Raw genomic sequence first — 24,261 nt, forward strand, 5'->3', positions numbered from 1 at the left:
TAGTGGCCAGAGGAGTACGGAAAACTCGCCCTGGTAATCTTCGAACCACGCACGTATACTGCGAGCTGTGTGACAATTTGCATTGCCATGCTGGCAGATGCCATCGTGCCGAGGAAACACAGATTGCATGTAGGGGTGGCCATGGTCCCCAAAGATAGATGTATACTTGTGTTGATCCATTGTGCCTTCGCGAATGACGAGATCACCCATGGAAAGCTAAGATTGCATTCCCAAGACAACAACGTTATCTCTGGCCTGGACTCTTCCGACAGTTGTTCCAGGGTGTTTACTTTCAAACGTTTCATGCCGTACACCCGAACAGCCATCTATCCTTTGGAGTGTAAACCGTGATTCATCTGAAAAGGCTACCATTTGCCTCGGTGGATGTCCAGTTGCGGTATTTGTGTTCAAATTCCAGCTGTCGCCGCCGGTGAACGGCAGTCAGCATAGGTGCACGAACCACGCGCCCTTGTGCAGCATCGTTCGCTGAGACACTCTTGGTAGCCACTTGGTTCATCTGTGCGGTGAGTTGCTCAACAGTTGCACGTTTATTCGCCCTTACGTGTCTACGAGGCCATCGTTTACCTTTGTCATCTATGGACCCTTGTGCTCCACAGCAGCCTCGGCGCTGGTTTCGGATAGTACCATTTTTCCATCCACGATATACTTAAGCCACGGCCTGTCAAGAACAGTTTACGAACTTTGCCGTTTCTGAAATGCTTCCTCCATTGGCCTAAAAGCCAATGATCGCGCCATTTCGGACGTCAGGTAAACTGCTCCGTTTCCGAATTTCGAAAATGACTGCACCGTTTTCCGCTCGTCCCCCCCCCCCCCCTCCCATCTCTCTCACCTTTTAACTTTCCCCTCATTGGAGAAATGTGTTGAGCAGTTTGTAGCGTGTTGCCTTTTACTCCACAATGTGTGTTGTGAGTGTGTGATTGTCTTTGATTGTTTTGGCTGTCTGTGTGTTGTGTTGGTGTTCTGGTGGTGTCTAGTACTTGCCTGAGGTTGGCGAGATGTTGGGTGTTTTAAGGATTAAGGATTGTTGTTAGGATTTGGAAATTTTTCGGATTTCTCTCTTCGTCTTAGTCGTCGAAGATCGTCATGGGGCGTTTGTGCTTGTCGTGGGACATGTCATACCGACCTAGGGATTGGATAAGTTTATTTCCAGATCTGGAAGAGCTCTCGTAGGAAGCCCTTGCCAGATCCTGGAATCTTTCTTTGAGGAGTGGGATTTCGGCAGCGGCGTGCAGATCGTCAGTGGGGAACCCATGGGTAGGTGCAGTGCCCTCCCGAGGGCGCGGTTCTGCAGCCTCTGTAGATTATCCAGGTGCTGCTTTTCCGCGTATCCCCAGACAGGGCACGCATACTCCATTAGACATTTAGTCCTACAGAGCAGGGCCTGGCTACAGAATTGACATTCTGGCACAGACCTTCCTGTGGATCTCGTCTATATGGGGTTTCCACATTAGTCTCGAGTCCAAGGTTACGCCGAGATACTTGGCGGATCTGCGCCAGGGTAGTCGGGATCCATGTAGGTGCTGGTAAAAGGGGGGGGGGGGGCGTTGAGGGGGTCAGCGTGTCCCGAGTCTCCGGGTGATCAACATAGCCTTTTTCAGGTCTGATGGTGATGTGCGAGCGACGGGTCCAGGTTCCTGTGTATCTAAAACCCTTTGTAACCTACGAATGACCAGGTCCTTACTCGCATTACGATTGTAAAAGGCGGTATCGTCAGCGTACTGTGCAGTGTGCACCACGGGGGCCGTTGGAGTGTCCGCAGTGTACAGACTGTACAAAAAGGGCCCCAGGACCGATCCCTGTGGCACCCCAGCATGAATACGCCTTTTGGTGGAGGTGAATGTTTCTACCTTGACAGAGAAGGTTCTATTCGTGAGATAGCTTTGGATGAACCTGACTATGCTCCCGGGGAACCCTTGTGTGTTTAACTTGTATAGTAGCCCTTTATACCATACTGAGTCGAAGGCTTTGGCTACATCAAGTAGCACTATCCCGCAGTAGCCTCTGTGGTTGAAGCCCTCTGTGGCTGTTTCCACTAGTCTTATGATCTGTTATGGGGCGGAGTTCTTCTGTCGGAATCCGAATTGGAAATCCGGCAAAAGTCGCTCGTTGGTGGTGTGGTCTCGTATGGGAATAAGCAGGAGGAATTCATAGATATTGCTGAGAGTTGGCAAGAGGCTAATCGGGCTGCAGTCCTGCGGGCATAAAGGATCTTTCCCGGGTTTGTGTATCGCGACCACTTCCGCGTTTTTCCAGTATGCTTGAAGACGGTCGCGAGGTGTTCGATAGCCGCTACCCGGCACGCTTTATATACCCCCCCCCCCCCCTCTCCTAGCGGTTGCACCTGCCGTCTGTGAGTGCTTATTGCACGTTGGCGTCGAACATAGGCCGTCGTCACATTAATGTGATTGGAGCGTGTATTTTGACGCAATGTAATTCAACTCCCATAATTCACATACGGAGCTTAGTTCCCAGATAGTGATCATATTTTGCCAGAAAGGAAGGAGTGGAATAAGGGGAAGAGGTAAAATATTTTGTTGATTTTTTTTTTTAAAAGGATGTGAAATGTGTGTAGTAGGAGAACTGAGTGTCAGGTGTGTTTGTGCGCATGCGCAGAGGCGGGCGAGGCGCCGCTCGTCGTGGAGCTGGCGGAGATGTACGCGCGGGACAACGCGCGCTCGCACCACACGGACCAGTACGAGCTGGTGCAGTTCGGCACGCCCGTGCTGCGCCGCGGACTGCCCTTCTTCGTCGCGCTGCGCTTCACCAGGCCCTTCGACGACGCCGCGGACGTGCTGCGCCTGCAGTTCAACTTCGGTGAGTACGTAGCACGACCCGGGAGCCGGACAGGACACTGGAGCTCACCGAATACAGTATACGATTTTCTTCTCTCTCTTACACAGTGGTCAAAATAAATGTTGCATGTTGCCGAAACTTTAATACCGGACGTTGTGATCCAAAAATATACGTTATGATATCAGTGGTTTGGTTTATTCGTAATGTAATTATAGCGGAAACAGTCCATGTTTCTACTACGTGGGGGCCAGTATCTATGGCAACTGTGTCCCCTGTAAACGTGGGGTACTTGTGTCATGCGTCAGTGCAAGAGCTGTACTGCTTCAGGATTGTTCGGATAGCAGTAGCCTACAATCAGAGGCTCTGTAAAGTCACCGTAAAGAAGCAGGGAGTGCGACAGGTAGAATTCGCATCGAATGTCGCTGTGAGTCAAACTGATGTCTGTAGAGCCCGAAATAAGTTTCTAGCGACAGGATTAGTTGAGAATCATCAAAGAAGGGACGTAGAAGAAAAACAAGAGGTCTGCAGGACTGATATCTGCGTGTAACAGGAAGCAGAAACCCTCAACACAATGATACACGCCTACGGCAGTAGATCCAAACAGTTACAGGTGGGCATGTGTCAACACAAACGGTACGAAACAGTCTTTATGAGCAGTGACTTCGAGCCAAAAGACCTCTCAAGGCTCCTCCTCTGCATCATGTACGGAGAGGGGCTCGTGACGCATGGGCACGAAACGACTCTTTGTGGACTAAGCAGAAGTGAGACACAACCCGCTTTTACGATAAGACCAATATCAGTCTCCATCCTGATAATACAGATATTCGTGTGTGGAGGCTACGAGGACAAGGTTTACACCCTAACTGCGCTGTAGACCGCCACCCTTATCAAGGAAGTTCAGTCATATTTTGGGGTGAAATCATGTATTTGTATGTCCGCAGGACACCACCTGCGCCTATCCATCTGAGGATGACTGGCGTGAAGTATCAGGATGACATTCTTGCACGCATTGTGGTTCTGTTTGGTGAACATATTGGAGCGGGATTCACTCTGATACTCTGATGGACGATAAAGCACGCCTCCATTGTCACATCTTGTGAACACCTTCCCAGAAGAGGTGCAATCAGTTGGATTGAATGGCATCCATATTCTCTAAATCACACTGTGCTGGTAATGCATGGACAATGCTAAAACGAGCGGTTTGCAGGCGTCGTCTCCCTCATCACAGGCTGCTGTGGAGGAATGAGACAATATCATACAGGAATACGTGGACAAGTGGTAAGGAGTGTGCTTAACCGCATTCAAAAGTGTCTCCAATTACGAGGACGGCCATTTGGTTCATAAACAATGTGTTGTGCAAGACGACAGTGGGAAGAAACTATAGTGTATGGAGTGGAATCTTTTGAAAGGTTCTATTCTTTCTTTTTGTTTATTTTTATTGAATGAAAGTATGTTTATTTTCTTTATTTTTGTTTCCTTGTGACTATACCTGACAGAAAAAAATGAGTTTTGTTTCCTATTATGTCCAGTATTGACAATAAAGCAATTTGCAACATTTATTTTGACCACTGTAATGACCATATTCTGAGATCAAGGTGAAGAGATACATTGAGAAATAATATGAAAGAATACCTAACACAGTACTGAATGTGAAGAGCATTGTAGCACTCCCTATCTGATCAAAAGTATCCGGACACCTGTTATTGCACATTAATATGGGATGTGTTCACGCTTCATCTTTATGAAGGCTTCAACTTTGCTGGGGACACTTTCAATCAGGTGCCTGACTGTCTGTGGAGGAATGGCAGCCCAATCTTATTCATGAGCAGAAACCAGCGAAGGCTGTCACGTAGGATGCTGGAGTCTGGAGCGAAGTCGGTCTTTTAACTCATCCCAAAGGCGTACAATGGGGACTCTGGGCGGCCACACCATTTAAGGAAGACGGTATATCTGGAGAAAAGATCAGCGAAATGGGCAGAAAAGTGTAGACGTGTTGCCGTCAAGAATATGGGAAACTGGCTCTGAGCACTATGGGACTTAACAGCTGTGGTCATCAGTCCCCTAGAACTTAGAACTACTTAAACCTAACTAACCTAAGAACATCACACACATCCACGCCCGAGGCAGGATTCGAACCTGCGACCGTAGCAGTCGCGCGTTTCCGGACTGCGCGCCTAGAACCGCGAGACCACCGCGGCCGGCTATGGGAAACTGAGAAGTGTCCAGAAGAGTGGTTGAAGTCTCTCTTCATCCTCCCGCACAGCAAAGCGTCAATTAGGAACTGCTCCAACTACCGAAGTGTTGCCCTCAAATCACAGACAAGCAAAATTTTGATCCACACCTCGGACCAGCGTTTTAAGCCTCATATATCTACAGAGCAAGCAGGTTTTGTTGAAGGAAAAGAAATTAGTGAAGAGATTATCAACATACGACAACTAACTGTGAAATCGCGAGAGGTCTGTGTTCGGGTTTTCATCTGATTGCTTGACTATAGGAAAGCCTTTGAATGTGTTTTCTGGAGAAAGTTGTGCCAGGCGTCTGCTGAGTTCGGTGTCCCAACACGCTTGATAGCACTGATCAGAAATCTATACAGTAATCACCTCAGAGCTATGTTCAAGTGCTGATTCTCTTCAGTGTATCAAAAGCTGTCAGCAATGGTTGATCCCGATAGCCCAGCTGTGCAACATACATTTCATCAGGGAAACTCTTGCTGGTTGGACTAAAGACATCTCGGTTCGTGGAAGAACATTAACAACTTCTGAGTTGCTGACGACACCGTGCTTTTAGCCAACAATGAAGATGAACTTCCTCACGTACTAATGAAAGTCAAGGGCTTTAGTCTATCATATGGATTAGACACCAATCTCAGCATTGCCAAACTCATGATAGCTGATCGAGCAGTACAGGTCCAACCCACAGGTCAATTAACGGAACTGGAAATAGTGCGTTCTTTCATCTGCCTTGGGTCACCTAAGAGGGTAATCCAAAAAGAAAGGTCTCCTATTTTTTATAAGTACATAGACCTGTTTATTTCTACAATGGTTTACATCAGTTTACAGCTTGAACATTTAGCTATTTTTCGACATAAACACCATTTCTGTCGATGCACTTTTGTAGACGCTGTGGCAGCTTTTGTATGCCCATATCATAACGGCTCGCCGCCATGTTGTTCAGAAAGTTATGAACCTCTTCTTTCACCTCGTCGTCGGAGCTGAATCGCTTTCCGGCCAAATGTTTTTTTAACTTAAGGGAAGAGGTGATAGTCACTGGGCGCCAAGTCAGGACTATAGGGTGGGTGCCGGCCGTTGTGGCCGAGCGGTTCTAGGCGCTTCAGTCGGGAACCACGCAACCGCCACGGTCGCAGGTTCGAATCCTGCCTTGGGCATGGATGTGTGTGATGTCCTTAGGTTAGTTAGGTTTAAGTAGTTCTAAGTTGTAGGGGACTGATGATCTCAGATGTTAAGTCCCATAGTGCTCAGAGCCATTTGAACCATTATATGGTGGGTGGGTCATTATGTACCACTGAAACTGTTTCAGGAGAGCAAAGGTTTGCCGAGCGATGTGTGGAGGAGCGTTGTCATGGAGAATGTGTACGTCCTTGCTCAACATTCCTCTTCTCCGGTTGTGAATTGCTCGTCTGAGTTTTTCAGAATCTCATAGTACCTGTCAGTGTTAATTGTGGTCCCAGCGATTCAGCTCCGACGATGAGGTGAAAGAAGAGGTTCATAACTTTCTTAACAACATGACGGCGAGCTGGTATGACATGGGCATACAAAAACTGCCACAGCGACTACAAAAACGCATCGACAGAAATGTTGATTATGTCGAAAAACAGCTAAATGTTCAAGCTGTAAACTGATGTAAACCATCGTAGAAATAAACAGGTCTATGTACTTATAAAAAAATAGGCTACTTTACTTTTGGGATTACCCTCGTATATGAGACACAGGAAATTGGTGAGGTAAGAAGACGGATCAAGCTAGGGTGATATTTTTATAGAGAAACTCACCAGGGTCTGCTAGAATAGAGTGATAACGAACAGCATAAAATCCGGCTTGTTGAAGCATGTGTGTTTACCGTCTTCTTTTGCGGTAGCGAAACGTGGATCCCTAAGGGCAGAGACAAGCAGCGTAATGATGCATATGAGCTTTGGTGCTGCAGAAAAATGCTGGACACAAAATGGACTGGAAGAAGAACTAATATCCATTATTGAGCAACTCAGTATCTCAAGGCTCCTTTCTTCTCGTGTCAGCCAAAAAGTTCTGAAGATCAATGGCAATATTGAAGGAAAATCTAGAAAAAATAATCAGGGACGGAAAGATGGAGCGCATGAGACCTAGGGGGCTATCAGCTAGCAGGTGAATAGCTCAAATCAAGAAGATATCCAGTCTATCTCCTGAGTGGGATCTATCGTAACGTGGTAATCATCTGGGATGGAGGCGTCACGACGCTTAGCAATGAACGCAACGATGATGATGATTGTCCGCAAACCACTGCTTCACATATGCTATTTTATGATAGGACGCATTGTCCTTTGGATACGAAAAATCACCGTCTGCAAACAGTTCCTCTACTGCAAATAGTACACTGTGCTGTAAAATGTGTTCGCACCCTTCCGCATTCAGCGTTTTTTTAAGCACATGTAAAGTTAACATAGTTTCAGATTTTGTTACACATTGAGGCCTATATCCGTTGTATTACAATCTTATTTCACAATGTTTCGTGTTACTGTGTTAAGCGAACGTGAAATTCAAGAAACGGATAGGAATGTTACAGTTTGAAAATTAAGTTCATATTCGAAGGGGAAGAAAATTGGTGTTGTTACTTTAATAGGCATTTTCAGATTCAGTATTCGCCCCATATAAATTGTTATGAACAGTCTCGGGAACAAGTGGCCGAAAATAACAACTACAGTTTGCCAGCCATCTGATGTGTGTAATATCGCAGGTTACTGTAGGTTGTGTATAGCGGAGAGTTTGACGTGCTAATACTTGTATGTGGAGCAGGTCCGCAGCCATCCGTGACGAAAGGCACGTGCGTGATCCTGCCGGTGACGCAGCAGCAGTCGCTGAACGACGACAAGCGCCTCTGGGACGTCAAGGTGCACCACCAGGACGGGACCACGCTCACTCTGCAGGTGCGTACCCCAAACAGCGCAGTTGCCCTCACCAACGATTTGCTACATGCGACCACTAACGAGTTCGTGCCTACAGTATCGTAACAGACATAGGGTTGATCCATAGATACAATGTTTTATTATTGAGTTACATGATACAATGTGACAGAAGATTCTCCATGGGTCCTTTGTGAGCAGCAACGGATGCATAACAACGGCTCAACGAAGCCGCTGGTAATACTAGGTGGCTATTATTAAAGTGCAGTACTCATGGGGTCCAATGTGCGCTGTAATTATCGTATGACAGCGAAACTTGGTAGATATGCTAATGCGTGAATACGGAGCCGATTTACGCTGGAAAAATTAGGTCCAATTTTGGCCACCGGGTGCTTATCTGGCGCTGTACACTGTTTGTATGACGATAGGACATCCACGCTGTCTTTTGACAAGCCATGTCGTGAGTGAACAGTATGGCTATCGAGAAGAGAGGCGATGCGCTGTTAGTGAAATTGTTCTAATCGAACGGCAGCAATTACAGTGCTGCATTGAGAGAGTATCGCCGAGTGAAAGGTCTGAGGAGAAACACAGTGTCATTAAGTAGTTTGCAGAAGGTGGTAGAAAAAATATGAAAACATGGGTGAGCTTGGTGTGGCATCTGGGAGAGGAAGGCGTCCTATCCACGTGGAAGTTGTCGACGAGGTTGCTGTGTCCCAGACAGTGCTAGTGCTCATGCACCGTCACGAGAATTGCCCATCTCATGGTCAACAGTAAGGAAAGTCTTGCCGTCCATATCATGCACTGGTTCCCGTACAAGATCCAGACGGTGCAGCGACTGAAACCTCATGATTTGCAGCAGCGCTCTTTAGGTTCGGGCGCGGATCAAAGTTTATGACATGTGACCGGGCTGTCTTCTGTGGAGTGATGAGGCGTATTTCACACTACGGGAGGCAGTGAATACACAGAATTGCCGAATTGGAGATACTGTTAAATCGAGTGTTGTGCACGAATACCCGTTGCACTCGCCATATGTGTCTGTGTGGTGTGGGTTCACAAGCACCTTTGTTCTCGGTTCGTTCTTCTTTGAAGAGAACACGCCTAGAGGGCCTGTCAGGTGTACCGTAACGTCTCCAAGTTACTGAGACCTTCTTGTACAGCATGATTCCCGCTTTGTAAGGGCGCAACTGTGTGCTAACCGCTGTTTTCATGCAGGATGGTTAATAATGCCTCTCTCACTTGTTTGACCTTTTCTGCCCAGATCCCATCACAGAACCATTACATATGCATTTCTTGCATTCATAACACCAGATTTGCACATGGTGGCCAAAATTGGAATTAATTTTTTTCAAAGTAAATCGATTAAGCATTAACGCATTAGAACATCTACCAAGTTTCGCTGCCATACGATAGTTACAGCCCACACTGGACTTCCATGAGTGGCTGCACTTTAATTATAACCACCTGGTACACGGACTCTTTTGAACAGTTGCATGGGTAGGAATAGTCTGTTCCAGATCATGTACTTCGTTACCCAAACTTATTGTTTTTACATCCCCACAACCGAAAGTTCAGCGGCATAGGGTTGAAGACTGATCAGGCCAGTCCACTGGATATAAATGTCCGAACCTCTGTAATGGAAAGATGTGAAAAAAAAAGATATGGAACTACGAAATTGTTACAATAAATACAGTAAGCTATATGTAACACCCGTTTTTCCATTATTACTTTCAGTTTTTCTTCTTTCAATCTTCTGCTTTTTATAAAACAAATAAAATATGCATTACATTTTTTCGTCTTCTCATCAGAAAAGTAAAACATACACTCTGCACAAAAAGATAAAAAATTACATCACTGTTCGAATTTTGGAGTAATAAAAGAAATGACAGCCAGCAATATTGTTTGCGTTTTACGTTGCACTGATTCATATCGTGGAATCTCTTCTAATTAATTACGTTACAATAATGACACTGTATAGAAGACTGTCTCATGCAGAAATTCTTAGATACACACAAGGATTTGAGAACCTGCATAAATTGGAGGAGATTAATAAGAGTGCCATGTATAAATTTATCTGCATATGAACATAGCGCCAATATGTATCCACTGACTGACTGTTTACTCAAACGTACTTACAAATTTATCTGGCACTTTTCTCGTAAACACAAGGCCATAAAATCGCACACATTATGTCTATAATACAAGACTTTATAATTCCATGTCTAAATATTTTTCAACATATAAAGTGGTCATATCAATACGACATTTGAAATTATACGTTTTTGTACATATCTATGAAGAGTAACTGGTCCTCCTTTCAAATTCTTCTCTTTACATCCGCAGCAACAACAATATTGCACCACCACTGTTAGTAAAACTCAAACGTGCAGAAACGTACACAAAACAAGGTGAACGCGTCTAATGTTCAAGTTTCGCTATTATCGCAAATTGTAGGCAAACAGCGTAGTCCCAAAATGAAGTGACTATCCTGGTCTGATGATGAGAACATCCGCAGTAGGCTATGTTCACTCCACAGGTACATATACCCCATGCCTGGGACGGAAGAGGAATCATGTAACTGAGGCGGCACATGGGTACCATCCAGGTATTCACCTAGTGGGATGAGGGAAACCTCCAAAAAACCACATCCACGCCGGCCAAAACAACGCTGCACGCCGTTAATCCGATTGGGGGATTCAGTTCGAAGGTGACTCAACACTCCTTCCACTGCTGCCTGGGGCGCGGTTGCCGTTACATCGACTTTAATCTTCCCTAACCGTGTTTCCGACGGGACGAGTTTATAGGACGGTGTTAATTGTGAAGCACCCCGTGTTTCGCAGTCACTTTGCATCTCCGCCGTGTGGGTCTCGCACACTTGGCGCCAGTGTGATCGCATCTGCCTGTCTGGTACTTCTTGCCAAGGTTCTTTCTTTGGTAGGCGGAAGTGTCGCTCTTACTTGGCACTTGAAGGCTTTCTGGCGCCTGCGCTCTAGTAACTGTGCCTGCACGAATGTCGACGATATTTCTTTAGGTTTTAGTAGCTTTGTTTGAAAATGTTAAACGTATCACTGAGAGGTAGGGCATTTTTGGTAGCTGAAAGATTTTATTTCTGATTATTTCAGTCGTTCTGTGTGCATATTTGAGGACAATTCGTGACGCGCATGATGTGACAATATCGGTATTCACTCTGTGAGTTGTGAAGTTTTTTCCGCCATAAGTAAACCGTCAGCATCAGTACTATCCACACCATGATAGTATTTAGATGACTGACTGTTAACAAACCGACAATGTGATTGTTTGAATTCGGTTGAGCTGCAGCACAGTTTAGCTTATATGCTGTCAAGAAAACTCGCTCTCTATATATTCAAAGAATTATCTTGAAAAATTCAAGCTATACAAACGCTTATTGGAGTTAATTATAATTTACCACGGTCAGAAAGGTGTCTTTGTTCCGTATATGTTCAAACAGCCTGAGGACTACGTGATTGTACAATTATAGTCTAGCGGATGATAACAAACACAACTAGTTACGTCTTTTAGGTCATCAGTTTTATCAGATCGGCTTCGAAGTAGATATGTAAAACGAACGAAGTGCTCGGAAAAAGGGTGTAAGACAGGGATGTAGTCTTTTTCTCCTACTGCTCACTCCGTACATCGAAGAAACAATGACGGAATTAAAAGAAAGGTTCGAGTGTGGAATTAAAATTGAAGGTGAAATGATATCAATGATAAGATTCACTGATGACATTCCTATCCTCATTGGAACTGAAGAAGAGTCAGAGGATCTGGTGAATGGAATGTACCGTCTAATGAGTACAGAATATGGACTGAAACTAAATGGAAGAAAGACAGGAGTAGTGGGAAGTAGGAGAAATGAGGACAGCGAGAAACTTAACATCAGGACTGTTTATCACGAGGTAGATGAAGTTAAGCAATTCTGTTGCCTAGGAAGCAAAATAACCAGTGACGGACAGGGAAAGGAGGACATCAAAAGCAATGAGCACTGGCAAAAGGGCATTCCTGGTCAAGAGAAGTCTAATAGTATAAAACATAGGCCTTGAATTGAGGAAGAAATTTCTGAGAGTGTACGTTTGGAGCACAACATTGTACGGTAGTGAAACATGGACTGTGGGAAAAACAGAAAAGAAGAGATTCGAAGCATTTGAGATGGGGTGTTGCAGAAGAATGTTGAAAATTAGGTGGACTGATAGGGTGAGGAATGAGGAGCTTCTCCGGAGAATCGGCGAGGAAAGGAATGACAAGAAAAAGAGACAGGATGGTAGGTCATCTGTTAAGACATTATGGAATAACTACCATGGTACTAGAGGGAGCTGTAAAGAGTGAAAACCGTAGAGGAATACAGAGAAAATGGCGGGCCCCATCAAACTAGTCAGAAGAATGATGACTAAAAAAAACTATTTTAATTGGTGCATTAGAGGAATCCGATAACGTAGCAAAAGGAGAAAATTTATCGATTGTAGTAAGAGGCTCTAATTTTGCAGAATACATCACACGTAATTACTTACGAAATAAATGTGAAGTGGGCCGACACTTATATGGACTCAGGAAAGAAAAGGAATCAGTGAAAATTTTTCAGTTTACTTTCGAAAGTGAGGTACAGCAGAGAAACTTTGACCATAGTTCTCTGTAACTACGTCAATTAATGCTTCTCAGAAAGAATGAGGTAACTGAAGGTCGAGCTACTCGCACACTCATCGAATCACGGGAAATTACTGTACGCTACGCTGTTTGCAAGTCAGTGCCTCTGTAGACGCAGAAATTAAAACTACATCGTCAACAAGGAGGAATGGAACTACTGAACTGAGCATTTTAAATGTATATATGCTACCGTGGCACGCTTTGAGCGAAAATACTCGGTTACCGGCAGAAAGCAAATTCTAAAACATAATGCAAAGAAGGAACACTTCAAAAACTCGCAAGTTCCGCGGGGCTAGTACATAATTATGCACAAATGCCTTGCAAGGCGCAGTTGGGACGTACATAGACAGTTAACGAAACTTCATACGAGCTCACAATTTTCTGATTGGACTGAATTTTGAAGGGAGCCAGCATAGAAAATGACTGATAAATGGCTGCTATAGTTCACCATTGACACCTCTAATTGGAGAGTAGGAATCCCTAGGTGGATATTTGCTATTTCATTAAATCTTAAGAGACGATGGCTTAGCAATCCCTCCTAATAAACAGTTAATTATAGTTAGTGTAAAATAGCAGTAGGACACGGTTCTGACATAGTAGCCGAATGTATACCTCTGAGCTCTTTGGGTAAAGTATCACTACCATAGGATACCAGAAGTCAATGAAATCGTAAAAATTCACACTGTAGACTCTTATTTGGTGTTACGATACATAAAATAATTAACCATACTTTTGTATATACGAAACTGCATGTCAGCATGTGGGGCAAAGAAAATAAAAAATAATAAAAATAAAAATAAAATAAAGGTAGTAAGTAATGAAATGAAATGTCGTGTGGCTAGGGCATCCCGTCGGATAGACCGGTGGCCTTTTTGGCTGACGCCACTTCGTCATCTGCGACTCAGTCGGGAATCAAACCCGGGCCCCTTAGCATGCCATTCCGTCGCGCTGACCCCGTTTGATCTCATTTTGTTCGTTGCATTTGTTCGTGGCGGACGTCTCATGACACCCGTTCAAGGTCATCATTGATGCGTTCGTTCAGGTTTTTTTTTTTTTTTTTTTTTTTTTTTTTTTTTTTTTTTTTTTTTTTTTTTTACAGAGGGCAGCTAACCCTCTGACCGAACACGCTGAGCTACCGGGCCGGAGCTCTGAGGCGAACGTACCAAGTAATAAATATTATACATGCCGTGTTTTGTTTTGAAGCCTCTCTTCAGCGATCACTGTTTTGATACACAATATCGGCGTTATGCCGCCTTCACGACTGTGTAAAGTCCTATTTAGACTTAAAGCGTTTCGCTCCATTTAAAGCATCATCACTGGTCACTGTAATAATTGTGATTTTGCACACATTTCGGTTTAATTACATCACAAATAATTCTCCTGTGTTTTTGGATCCTTACATTATTACCATGTTTTCTTCCATACACATACCTGTTTTTCAATACACTGCACTGCAATAGTTACAAAAAACCATCATATTATCACAATAGAAATAGACAAAAAATAAACATCTTCAGTAACAAAGAAACATCTTATAACACAACAAGAAACTTTCCAAATTCAAAAGGAAGTCACAGAAAATAAACATATACTGAACTATCAGACACTATAATTACAATTTTCAGCAAAGTAATAGCTTCTTTGACACACACACACACACACACACACACACACACACACACACAAGATAAGCTCAACAGGTGGAAAAAACACCACACATACGAACAAAAATACACAGAAACAGTCAAACTGAATAAAAAAAAGGAAAAATTCTTACCTCAATGAAGTCGCCGGATAACGCATATATATCTGCTCTTACAATAAATTTTTCTGGCACAGCCCTGTGCAATGCTGCCCGATAGATTAGTGATTTATGAAAGGGAAACGACTGTTTTTTTTCTTTTTTTTTTTGCAACAATCGGGATGATCATGGATGGGAGAAATTAGTAAATTCTTTAAATTGAAATGAATGGTTGTTAAAAGTTACTTTTTATGAGAAAGACTATTATTACGAGATTTTTAAAACATTTACATTGGACTTGAGATAAAATTGCTACATTTGCGCGAGGCTGCTTTTTACCTTATACAATAATACTCAGGCTCCGGCATCGCTGCACCGCGACCGGCCAGCCAGACCAGACCAGTGCATACTCCAGACTAGCAACAACTTACTGCTACAGCTACACAGTTCCTACTGCAGTCAAAAAATGGCTCTGAGCACTATGCGACTTAACTTCTGAGGTCATCAGTCGCCTAGAACTTAGAACTAATTAAACCTAACTAACCTAAGGACATAATACACATCCATGCCCGAGGCAGGATTCGAACCTGCGACCGTAGCGGTCGCTCGGCTCCAGACTGTAGCGCCTAGAACCGCACGGCCACTCCGGCCGGCCTACTGCAGTCAACACTGCTCTCTGGTCAGAGACCTCGCATATCGCAGGCAGTGCATGAGCAATACATCGAAATTACATCTGCTCGGACCTCTTACAAGGTGAATGATATATCCGACAAGATATGCTGCCTCACGCTCCACCCCCCACAAACACATTTCGTACAATCAAAGCAAAGGTCTCATATCCATGAAGTGACTGTATATATATGAACCTATCATGCAAACGAGAAAATATTGTAACTAGTGGAGTGGAGAGTGTTGAAAAACGGCCGGTTAGGGGGTAAAACTACGTAAGAGGAGGCATCCATTGCAAAAGAAAATTGCGATAATTAGGGCAATGTACCACTCCACAAAGACACTTCGGTAATGGGAAAACTGAGGAGATGGACGTACCAATTGTTGTAACATTGAACCTGTTCATCAACTTTCTGACTTTTACAATTCCACTTGCTTCTATTTTGAGTGAAATTTGTGTTTCGAAACGTACAGAGTCGAATAAAGAGGTTAGAGTAGCAGCACTGGGTATTTTGCAGAAGCTCCAGAATTTTATTTCAGGGATGAAACCTACTTAGTGGAAGGACAAATGTAAAATTTATTACCTCACTCGTTGTTCGTTGTAGCGTCCAGTCCGCTGACTCCTTTGATGAAGCTTTCCATGCCAGTCTTATCTTGTACAAACAACATGTCTGCATAACTGCCGCAACTAATATGCATTTGAGCCTTAGTACTGTAGTCATGCCTTGGCTTCCCTCTACAATACACCACGCACATCCCTCCACAACCAAACTGACGATTCATGATGCCTCAGGATCTATTCCGTAAATCAATACCATCTTTTATCCATGTTTTTGTGTAGCACTCTTTCCTCCCAAGATAGATTTAGTGCCTTTTTATTAATTATTTGATCTACCAGTCGTTCGCACGTACCAGAAAAATATAAGGAAAAGTAGGATTTTACTTCTTGTCGACGCAGAGGTAGTTAGGACACGTTGGCGGAAAGTACAAGAATTGGGAAGGAAATTGGCAACGTCTTTTCCAAAAGAAACACATACCACTTTCGCCTCAGTATTGGGTTGGTGCGGTTTTCCATAGTAACACAACAGATACATATAACAGAGACTTTCGTCATCAATAATATGTACTCCATCACTATTTACGACCGTCTATCAACACTTTTCGAATCAGTTACTGTAGAAATCACGTGGTTTGGAGGCGAAGACTCGTCCAGACATGTTCAGAGCCCGTTTTCATCCGGAAGGGATGTTCCTAGAAAGTTGTTCGGTAGAGAGCGAAAAATGTGAAAATATGTGGGCGCGAGATGAGGTGAACAATGTGGGTGCGGAATGACTTACCAATCCAACTTATGTACAGTGTTTTTTGTCAGTCTAGCAGAGTGCGGGCGGGCATTATCGTGGAGTAGCATTTCACGCAGCCTTCCTGGTCTTTGCTGTTGGAGTGCGTCTGCAAGACTTCTCAGTTGTTGACAATAAATGTCAGCTGAGATGGTTACATGTCCGGGAAGCTATTCTTAATAACCGCAGCGTTGCTATTCTACCAGATGAATAACGTTATTTTTTGTGGCTGCGCGCAGGTCATGAACTGCTCCTTTTTTTGGACTCAACCATTCCTTTTTTTCCCCTTATGTTAGCATAAAGACAACGTTTCTCGTCATCAATAACCGTGTAGGGTAGGAATCATCCGTGTTGTTCACGAATCATTTCATGACGATCAAGCAGAGACGCACACAATGGTTTTTGTGATTTTGGCTTGGAGCACGCGTTACCCATGCATCCAATTTTTGAACTTTCTCCATTGCATGCAAATGTCGCACGATGGTGGAATAAAATGTAAATGCCATGTGGCTACGGCCTCCCGTCAGGTAGACCGTTCGCCTGGTGCAAGTCTTTCGAGTTGACGCCACTTCGGCGACTTGCGTGTCGATGGGGAACAAATGATGATGATAAGGACAAATCTCTGAGCGGAGAAAATCTCCTACCCAGCCGGGAATCAAAACCGGGCCGTTAGGGATGACATTCCGTTGAACTGATCACTTTTTTCTTTTCTTTTAATGAGATAGTGGACCGGTGGGATCTCGGGGGGAAAAGTGGGCAGGGGTCGAAACCCAAGGCCTGGCTACAGTGTCTCCCTCACCACCATCGAGCTTGTGGGGCACAGGAAAGTGGAAACACAGGAATCAACGGAAGTGGAAGGCGTTGTTGTGGTTCATTTATTATTCAATATTATCATGAAAGTATGTGGAACACATCGGCGACAGAGGAGAAAAATATGAATCGTAGGTAAAGAAAAAGAAAAGAAAAAGGAAAAGAATGAAGAAATGAAATCTACGACGCGCTCTCCCGTCCGCGGAGGTCAGAGGTATAATCGATCATAGGCGGCTTAAACTAAGACACCGCCGGGAGGGGGGAGAGGGGATGGGTAGGTGCCCTCTGCTCGAGGCACTCCCCCCCCCCCTCCCCCAACTTACTGGAGGTCTAACAAAGACCCCTCGAAGATAGTTAGCAAATAATGTTCGGTGTTGTGGTGTGTTTTCGAGAGCTGCAAGGGCTGTTCGTAAATAGGTCTAGAAGTCGAGGCGGGATTTAGGCCCCTCATGAAAGAGCTAAGCGACCGCTCAATCTTTGACCCACGTAATAGCATGACATTTCGCGGCGGGAAAATGTTTGTTCTCCGGCTATAGAAACATTCGAGGTTCGATTGAGTCTGGTGGCACTCGGAGATAGCAGGCATTGATTTGCTGCACGAAGCGCCAGACATCTTGCGAAGAGGTGCATGTCAGACGATGGTCATCCGTGTCCAGTTGCTGGCAAAGGAGACAAAGAGGGGATTGTGACAAGCCAATGTTGTACATTCGCTGTTTCGTGGCAAATTTACTGTTGACTATGCGATACCACAGTGCCCGGACGTCCGTAGGAAGGAAGGGCTGGAGGACGGTAGTCCACACTATGAGCCACTGGATAGAGGGATGTTTGGTCTCCACCACATTCCGGGGAACACGGCGCAGTAGGGGGCTGTAAAAATCCTAGGTGGGCGCATACCTGGGAGACTGGTATGTATGTAACTGTAGTCTACGAAAAAGGTCAAAGTATGAGATAAATGAGGGATGATATGGCCGACAGACACCGGTGGTGAGGTGGAAGCAGGCAGGAGGATCCCAAGCAAACTGCGTGTTAGAGATGTGCCCCGGTCTGTCCACTGTCTTCTCATGGTCCTCATATGCAGGGTCGCAGCACGCATACGGACATTCACGAGCCCGAGGCCACCATCCCGTGGGGGCAGGGTAAGTGCCTCATAATGAACTTTAAACATGGAACCAGCCGTGAGGTAATACCCAAAAGCCGCCTGAAGGTTGCGCCAAATCGCAGTCGGCAGAAGGAGAACTTTTAAAAAAAAAAATTCTTTATTTCAATAACAATACTAGTTATACATGTTAACCCACCTCCTAAGCTGATTAGTGGATCATAAAGTGATACATAAATTGGATTACAATGCGGCTTCAACTATTACAGTTATGTTAGTGAGCTACAGTTTAACTACTACAGTGTGTTAGTTTTAGTTTTCTACAACAATGGGCAATTTGATCTAAGTTACTTGTTACTTAACTAATCTAAAATGACTATTACCTGCAGCGTCACAGGTGTGCCAGTAGAGTACAAACCTACTTACGATAGGCAGGCTCCACGAGCTTATCCCGAGGAGCATGCCCCTGGAACTGGGCTGGCCAAGGTAGGTAATCGCTGCAGTTCCCTAAATTAATGTCCTAAGTCCTACAAAACTAACTTAACCTACATCTAATCCGGTGCTTTGTCGTAATCGGTGGTGTTGACCCCCCCCCTCCCACCCCTAGTCCTGTACGTGGCGGTTTCCAACTATGATGGAAGTCGGCCAGCCCAGGCACAGGCGGTATGGGAATGGGATCTGGTCTCAATCGGTTTGATCTACGAGTTGATACCTATTGTAGGTCCCTCAGGTATTCTGATAACACTTTCCGTGATACCCCATCTGCCAATGCATTCAAAGTGTGAAAAGTGTCCTCTTGTCTGAGTAGTTGGTATGTGTCGTTGTTCGGAAGTCTGTCTCGGAGTGTTGTCGCGACATCATTGAAGAGAGGGCACTCGAAAACCACATGGTCGGGAGTACCCTCTGCCGCGCCACAGTCACACTCGGGGGTTGCGCTTTTCCCAAACCGACATAAATATGTCGGATAGGGTCCATGGCCAGTGAGAAAGTGAATGAGTCCTCGTGTAGGTTCGAAATATTTCATGCCCCCACGCTCTTTTACATCTGGTAAAAACTGGAAGGTCCTTCTCCCAGTTTTTTCTTCCTCCCAAGCCCTCTGCCAAAGTTCCTCCTCGGTTTCGTATTTCCCTCTTATCCTCCACCCTCACACCCATAATTTCTATTATTTTCTCCACATTCCCCTTTTTGGCCCAGTACCTCGCCGCTTGTTCTTGCGCGATGTGGACCAATTTTGATGCCACTTAAAGATTAAGAAACTCAACGTGTTGAAGTATGTCCTGGTGGCGCAGGAGGTTCTGGCGAACGTCGTTGCGGATGAGGTGTAGCAGTCGACGGACATTCGTTGCCTCTGTGCGTGAGATCGCGGGGGTAAAGGTAATGCCAGGTACCGGAAAGTCCGCACAAGCGGCAAGGGTGCCACTTCACCTTCCTGGAGACCTCGTCCAATGTGCGTTGCAGAAGATTTGGCGACACTGATGGCACTGCCAGCGGCAGGCCCGTAACGGGTAATCAGTTCCAGGACTGCTCGAATCTCAGAGCCGCAGCGAATGAGAAGGAGAAGGTCATCAGCATATGCCCGACAGCGAAAAGTGTGTTGGAGTAGGGTGAGACCAGAGAGCTTGGTTGTCAAGCTCCCAATGAGGAGCTCAAGGGTAATAGCATACAGGATGGTAGAGATGGGGCACCCTTGCCATATGGAATGGCAGATGGGTACCGGCCCTGCTAAACGTCCATTGATTTGGACATGTGAACTGGCACTGTTGTATAGACGCCGGAGGACGTCGAGGAACGGAGGGGGGATGCCCATTCGGGCCACAAACGAAAACATGAAACGATGGCGCACTTTATCGAAAGCGCTGTCGAAGTCTACAGCGACGTCTGCTGCACGGAGTATGCAGGCCGCCGCCATCGCAATTAAGTCGCGGCATTCCCCTGTAGCAGTCTGTATGTTAACCTGTCCCCCAGGTGTCGTTTGCTCTGGGGAGAGGATATGAGGGAGTATTGTTCGGAGCCGCATTGCCAGTAAGTGAGGGAAAATTTTGTAATCGGCATTGAGTAGGGTGAGTGGTCTGTAACTCGTGACCGTCGAACCACGGCTCGTTTGTGGACCAGAATGATGATGCTCTCAGCAAAGGCGGGTGGGATTGCTTGGTCAGATGTCATCAGTTCTTGATACATAGTCTTCGGTCCCGGGTTCGATCCCCGCCACTGCCTAAATTTTGATAAATAATCAGCATTGGCGGCCGAAGACTTCCGGCATAAGAAGTCGGCCTCATTCTGCCAACGGCCTTGTCAAAGAGGGCGGAGGAGCGGATGGATGTTCAGGGCACTCTCTTGTCCTAGGGGTGGGAAATTGCCCCTAAAGGCGGAAGAATCAGCAATGATCAACGACATGAGGATGCAGAAGGCAATGGAAACCACTGCATTAAAGACACGTAACGTGTATCCACAGGACATGTGGCCTGTAATTGAAGAAGTTTCATGATGATCTCTCTATTGGCAAAAGATTCCGGAATAGTCCCCTATTCGGATCTCCGGGAGGGGACTGCCAAGGGGGAGGTTACCATGAGAAAAAGATTGAATAATTTACGAAAGGATAACGTTCTACGAGTCGGGGCGTGGAATGTCAGAAGCTTGAACGTGGTAGGGAAACTAGAAAATCTGAAATGGGAAATGCAAAGGCTCAATCTAGATATAGTAGGGGTCAGTGAGGTGAAGTGGAAGGAAGACAAGGATTTCTGGTCAGATGAGTATCGGGTAATATCAACAGCAGCAGAAAATGGTATAACAGGTGTAGGATTCGTTATGAATAGGAAGGTAGGGCAGAGGGTGTGTTACTGTGAACAGTTCAGTGACCGGGTTGTTCTAATCAGAATCGACAGCAGACCAACACCGACAACGATAGTTCATGTATACATGCCGACGTCGCAAGCTGAAGATGAACAGATAGAGAAAGAGTATGAGGATATTGAAAGGGTAATGCAGTATGTAAAGGGGAACGAAAATGTAATAGTCATGGGCGACTGGAATGCAGTTGTAGGGGAAGGAGTAGAAGAAAAGGTTACAGGAGAATATGGGTTCAAAATGGTTCAAATGGCTCTGAGCACTATGGGACTTAACTTCTAAGGTCATCAGTCCCCTAGAACTTAGAACTACTTAAACCTAACTAACCTAAGGACATCACACACCCATGCCCGAGGCAGGATTCGAACCTGCGACCGTAGCGGTCACGCGGTTCCAGACTGTAGAGCCTTTAACCGCTTGGCCACACCGGCCGGTGGAGAATATGGGCTTTGGACAAGGAATGAAAGAGGAGAAAGACTAATTGAGTTCTGTAACAAGTTTCAGCTAGTAATAGCGAATACCCTGTTCAAGAATCACAAGAGGAGGAGGTGTACTTGGAAAAGGCCGGGAGATACGGGAAGATTTCAATTAGATTACATCACGGTCAGACAGAGATTCCGAAATCAGATACTGGATTGTAAGGCGTACCCAGGAGCAGATATAGACTCAGATCACAATATAGTAGTGATGAAGAGTAGGCTGAAGTTCAAGACATTAGTCAGGAAGTATCAGTACGCAAAGAAGTGGGATACGGAAGTACTAAGGAATGACGAGATACGTTTGAAGCTCTCTAACGCTATAGATACAGCAATAAGGAATAGCGCAGTAGGCAGTACAGTTGAAGAGGAATGGGCATCTCTAAAAAGGGCCATCACAGAAGTTGGGAAGGAAAACATAGGTACAAAGAAGGTAGCTGCGAAGAAACCATGGGTAACAGATGAAATACTTCAGTTGATTGATGAAAGGAGGAAGTACAAACATGTTCCGGGAAAATCAGGAATACAGAAATACAAGTCGCTGAGGAATGAAATAAATAGGAAGTGTAGGGAAGCTAAATGGCTGCAGGAAAAATGTGAAGACATCGAGAAAGATATGATTGTCGGAAGGGCAGACTCAGCATACAGGAAAGTCAAAACAACCTTTGGTGACATTAAAAGCAACGGTGGTAACATTAAGAGTGCAACGGGAATTCCACTGTTAAATGCAGAGGAGAGAGCAGATAGGTGGAAAGAATACACTGAAAGCCTCTATGAGGGTGAAGATTTGTCTGATGTGATAGAAGAAGAAACAGGAGTCGATTTAGAAGAGATAGGGGATCCAGTATTACAATCGGAATTTAAAAGAGCTTTGGAGGACTTACGGTCAAATAAGGCAGAAGGGATGGATAACATTCCATCAGAATTTCTAAAATCATTGGGGGAAGTGGCAACAAAACGACTATTCACGTTGGTGTGTAGAATATATGAGTCTGGCGATATACCATCTGACTTTCGGAAAAGCATCATCCACACAATTCCGAAGACGGCAAGAGCTGACAAGTGCGAGAATTATCGCACAATCAGCTTAACAGCTCATGCATCGAAGCTGCTTACAAGAATAATATACAGAAGAATGGAAAAGAAAACTGCGAATGCGCTAGGTGACGATCAGTTTGGCTTTAGGAAAAGTAAAGGGACGAGAGAAGCAATTCTGACGTAACGGCTAATAATGGAAGCTAAAGGAAAATCAAGACACTTTCATAGGATTTGTCGACGTGGAAAAAGCGTTCGACAATATAAAATGGTGCAAGCTGTTCGAGATTCTGAAAAAAGTAGGGGTAAGCTGTAGGGAGAGACGGGTCATATACAATTTGTACAACAACCAAGAGGGAATAATAAGAGTGGACGATCAAGAACGAAGTGCTCGTATTAAGAAGGGTCTAAGACAAGGCTGTAGCCTTTCGCCCCTACTCTTCAATCTGTACATCGAGGAAGCAATGATGGAAATAAAAGAAAGGTTCAGGAGTGGAATTAAAATACAAGGTGAAAGGATATCAATGATACGATTCGCTGATGACATTGCTATCCTGAGTGAAAGTGAAGAAGAATTAAATGATCTGCTGAACGGAATGAACAGTCTAATGAGTACACAGTATGGTTTGAGAGTAAATCGGAGAAAGACGAAGGTAATGAGAAGTAGTATAAATGAGAACAGCGAGAAACTTAACATCAGGATTGATGGTCACGAAGTCAATGAAGTTAAGGAATTCTGCTAGCTAGGCAGTAAAATAACCAATGACGGACGGAGCAAGGAGGACATCAAAAGCAGACTCGCTATGGCAAAAAAGGCATTTCTAGCCAAGAGAAGTCTACTAATATCAAATACCGGCCTTAATTTGAGGAATAAATTTCTGAGGATGTACGTCTGGAGTACAGCATTGTATGGTAGTGAAACATGGACTGTGGGAAAACCGGAACAGAGGAGAATCGAAGCATTTGAGATGTGGTGCTATAGACGAATGTTGAAAATTAGGTGGACTGAGAAGGTAAGGAATGAGGAGGTTCTACGCAGAATCGGAGAGGAAAGGAATATGTGGAAAACACTGATAAGGAGAAGGGACAGGATGATAGGACATCTGCTAAGACATGAGGGAATGACTTCCATGGTACTAGAGGGAGCTGTAGAGGGCAAAAACTGTAGAGGAAGACAGAGATTGGAATACGTCAAGCAAATAATTGAAGACGTAGGTTGCAAGTGCTACTCTGAGATGAAGAGGTTAGCACAGGAAAGGAATTCGTGGCGGGCCGCATCAAACCAGTCAGTAGACTGATGACCAAAAAAAAAAAAAAGTCGTCCACCTCGGTGCCATGAGGTTCCTGAAGGTACGGTAAAACACAATCGATAAGCCGTCGATGCCGGGCGATCTGTTGACTGCACCTTTGTCGATTGCGTTGTCGACTTCGTCTCGCGGTGCCATGAGGTCCCTGAAGGCACGGTTAAAATACAATCGATAAGCTGTCGATGCCGGACGATCTGTTGACTGCACCTTTGTCAACTGCGTTGTCGACTTCGTCTCGCGGTGCCATGAGGTCCCTGAAGGTACTGTTAAAGCACAATCAATAAGCCGTCGATGCCGGGCGATCTGTTGACTGCACCTTTGCCGATTGCGTTGTCGACTTCGTCTCGCGTGACCGCCACTGTC

At 45.0% G+C, this 24,261-nt stretch overlaps 1 protein-coding gene across 1 annotated transcript in view; it reads left to right on the forward strand.

The window, feature by feature from the left end:
• Window positions 1–24,261, forward strand: part of LOC124595799 (hemocyte protein-glutamine gamma-glutamyltransferase-like) — a 172,618-nt gene that overhangs the window by 65,010 nt on the left and 83,347 nt on the right. The window contains exons 4-5 of the mRNA XM_047134687.1: window positions 2,635–2,835; window positions 7,821–7,951. Coding sequence (XP_046990643.1) covers window positions 2,635–2,835; window positions 7,821–7,951 — 332 coding nt within the window. The remainder of the gene's footprint in view (window positions 1–2,634; window positions 2,836–7,820; window positions 7,952–24,261) is intronic.

The sequence above is a fragment of the Schistocerca americana genome, chromosome 2, assembly GCF_021461395.2.
Source record: "Schistocerca americana isolate TAMUIC-IGC-003095 chromosome 2, iqSchAmer2.1, whole genome shotgun sequence".
In the NCBI taxonomy this organism is placed as follows: Eukaryota; Metazoa; Arthropoda; class Insecta; order Orthoptera; family Acrididae; genus Schistocerca; species Schistocerca americana.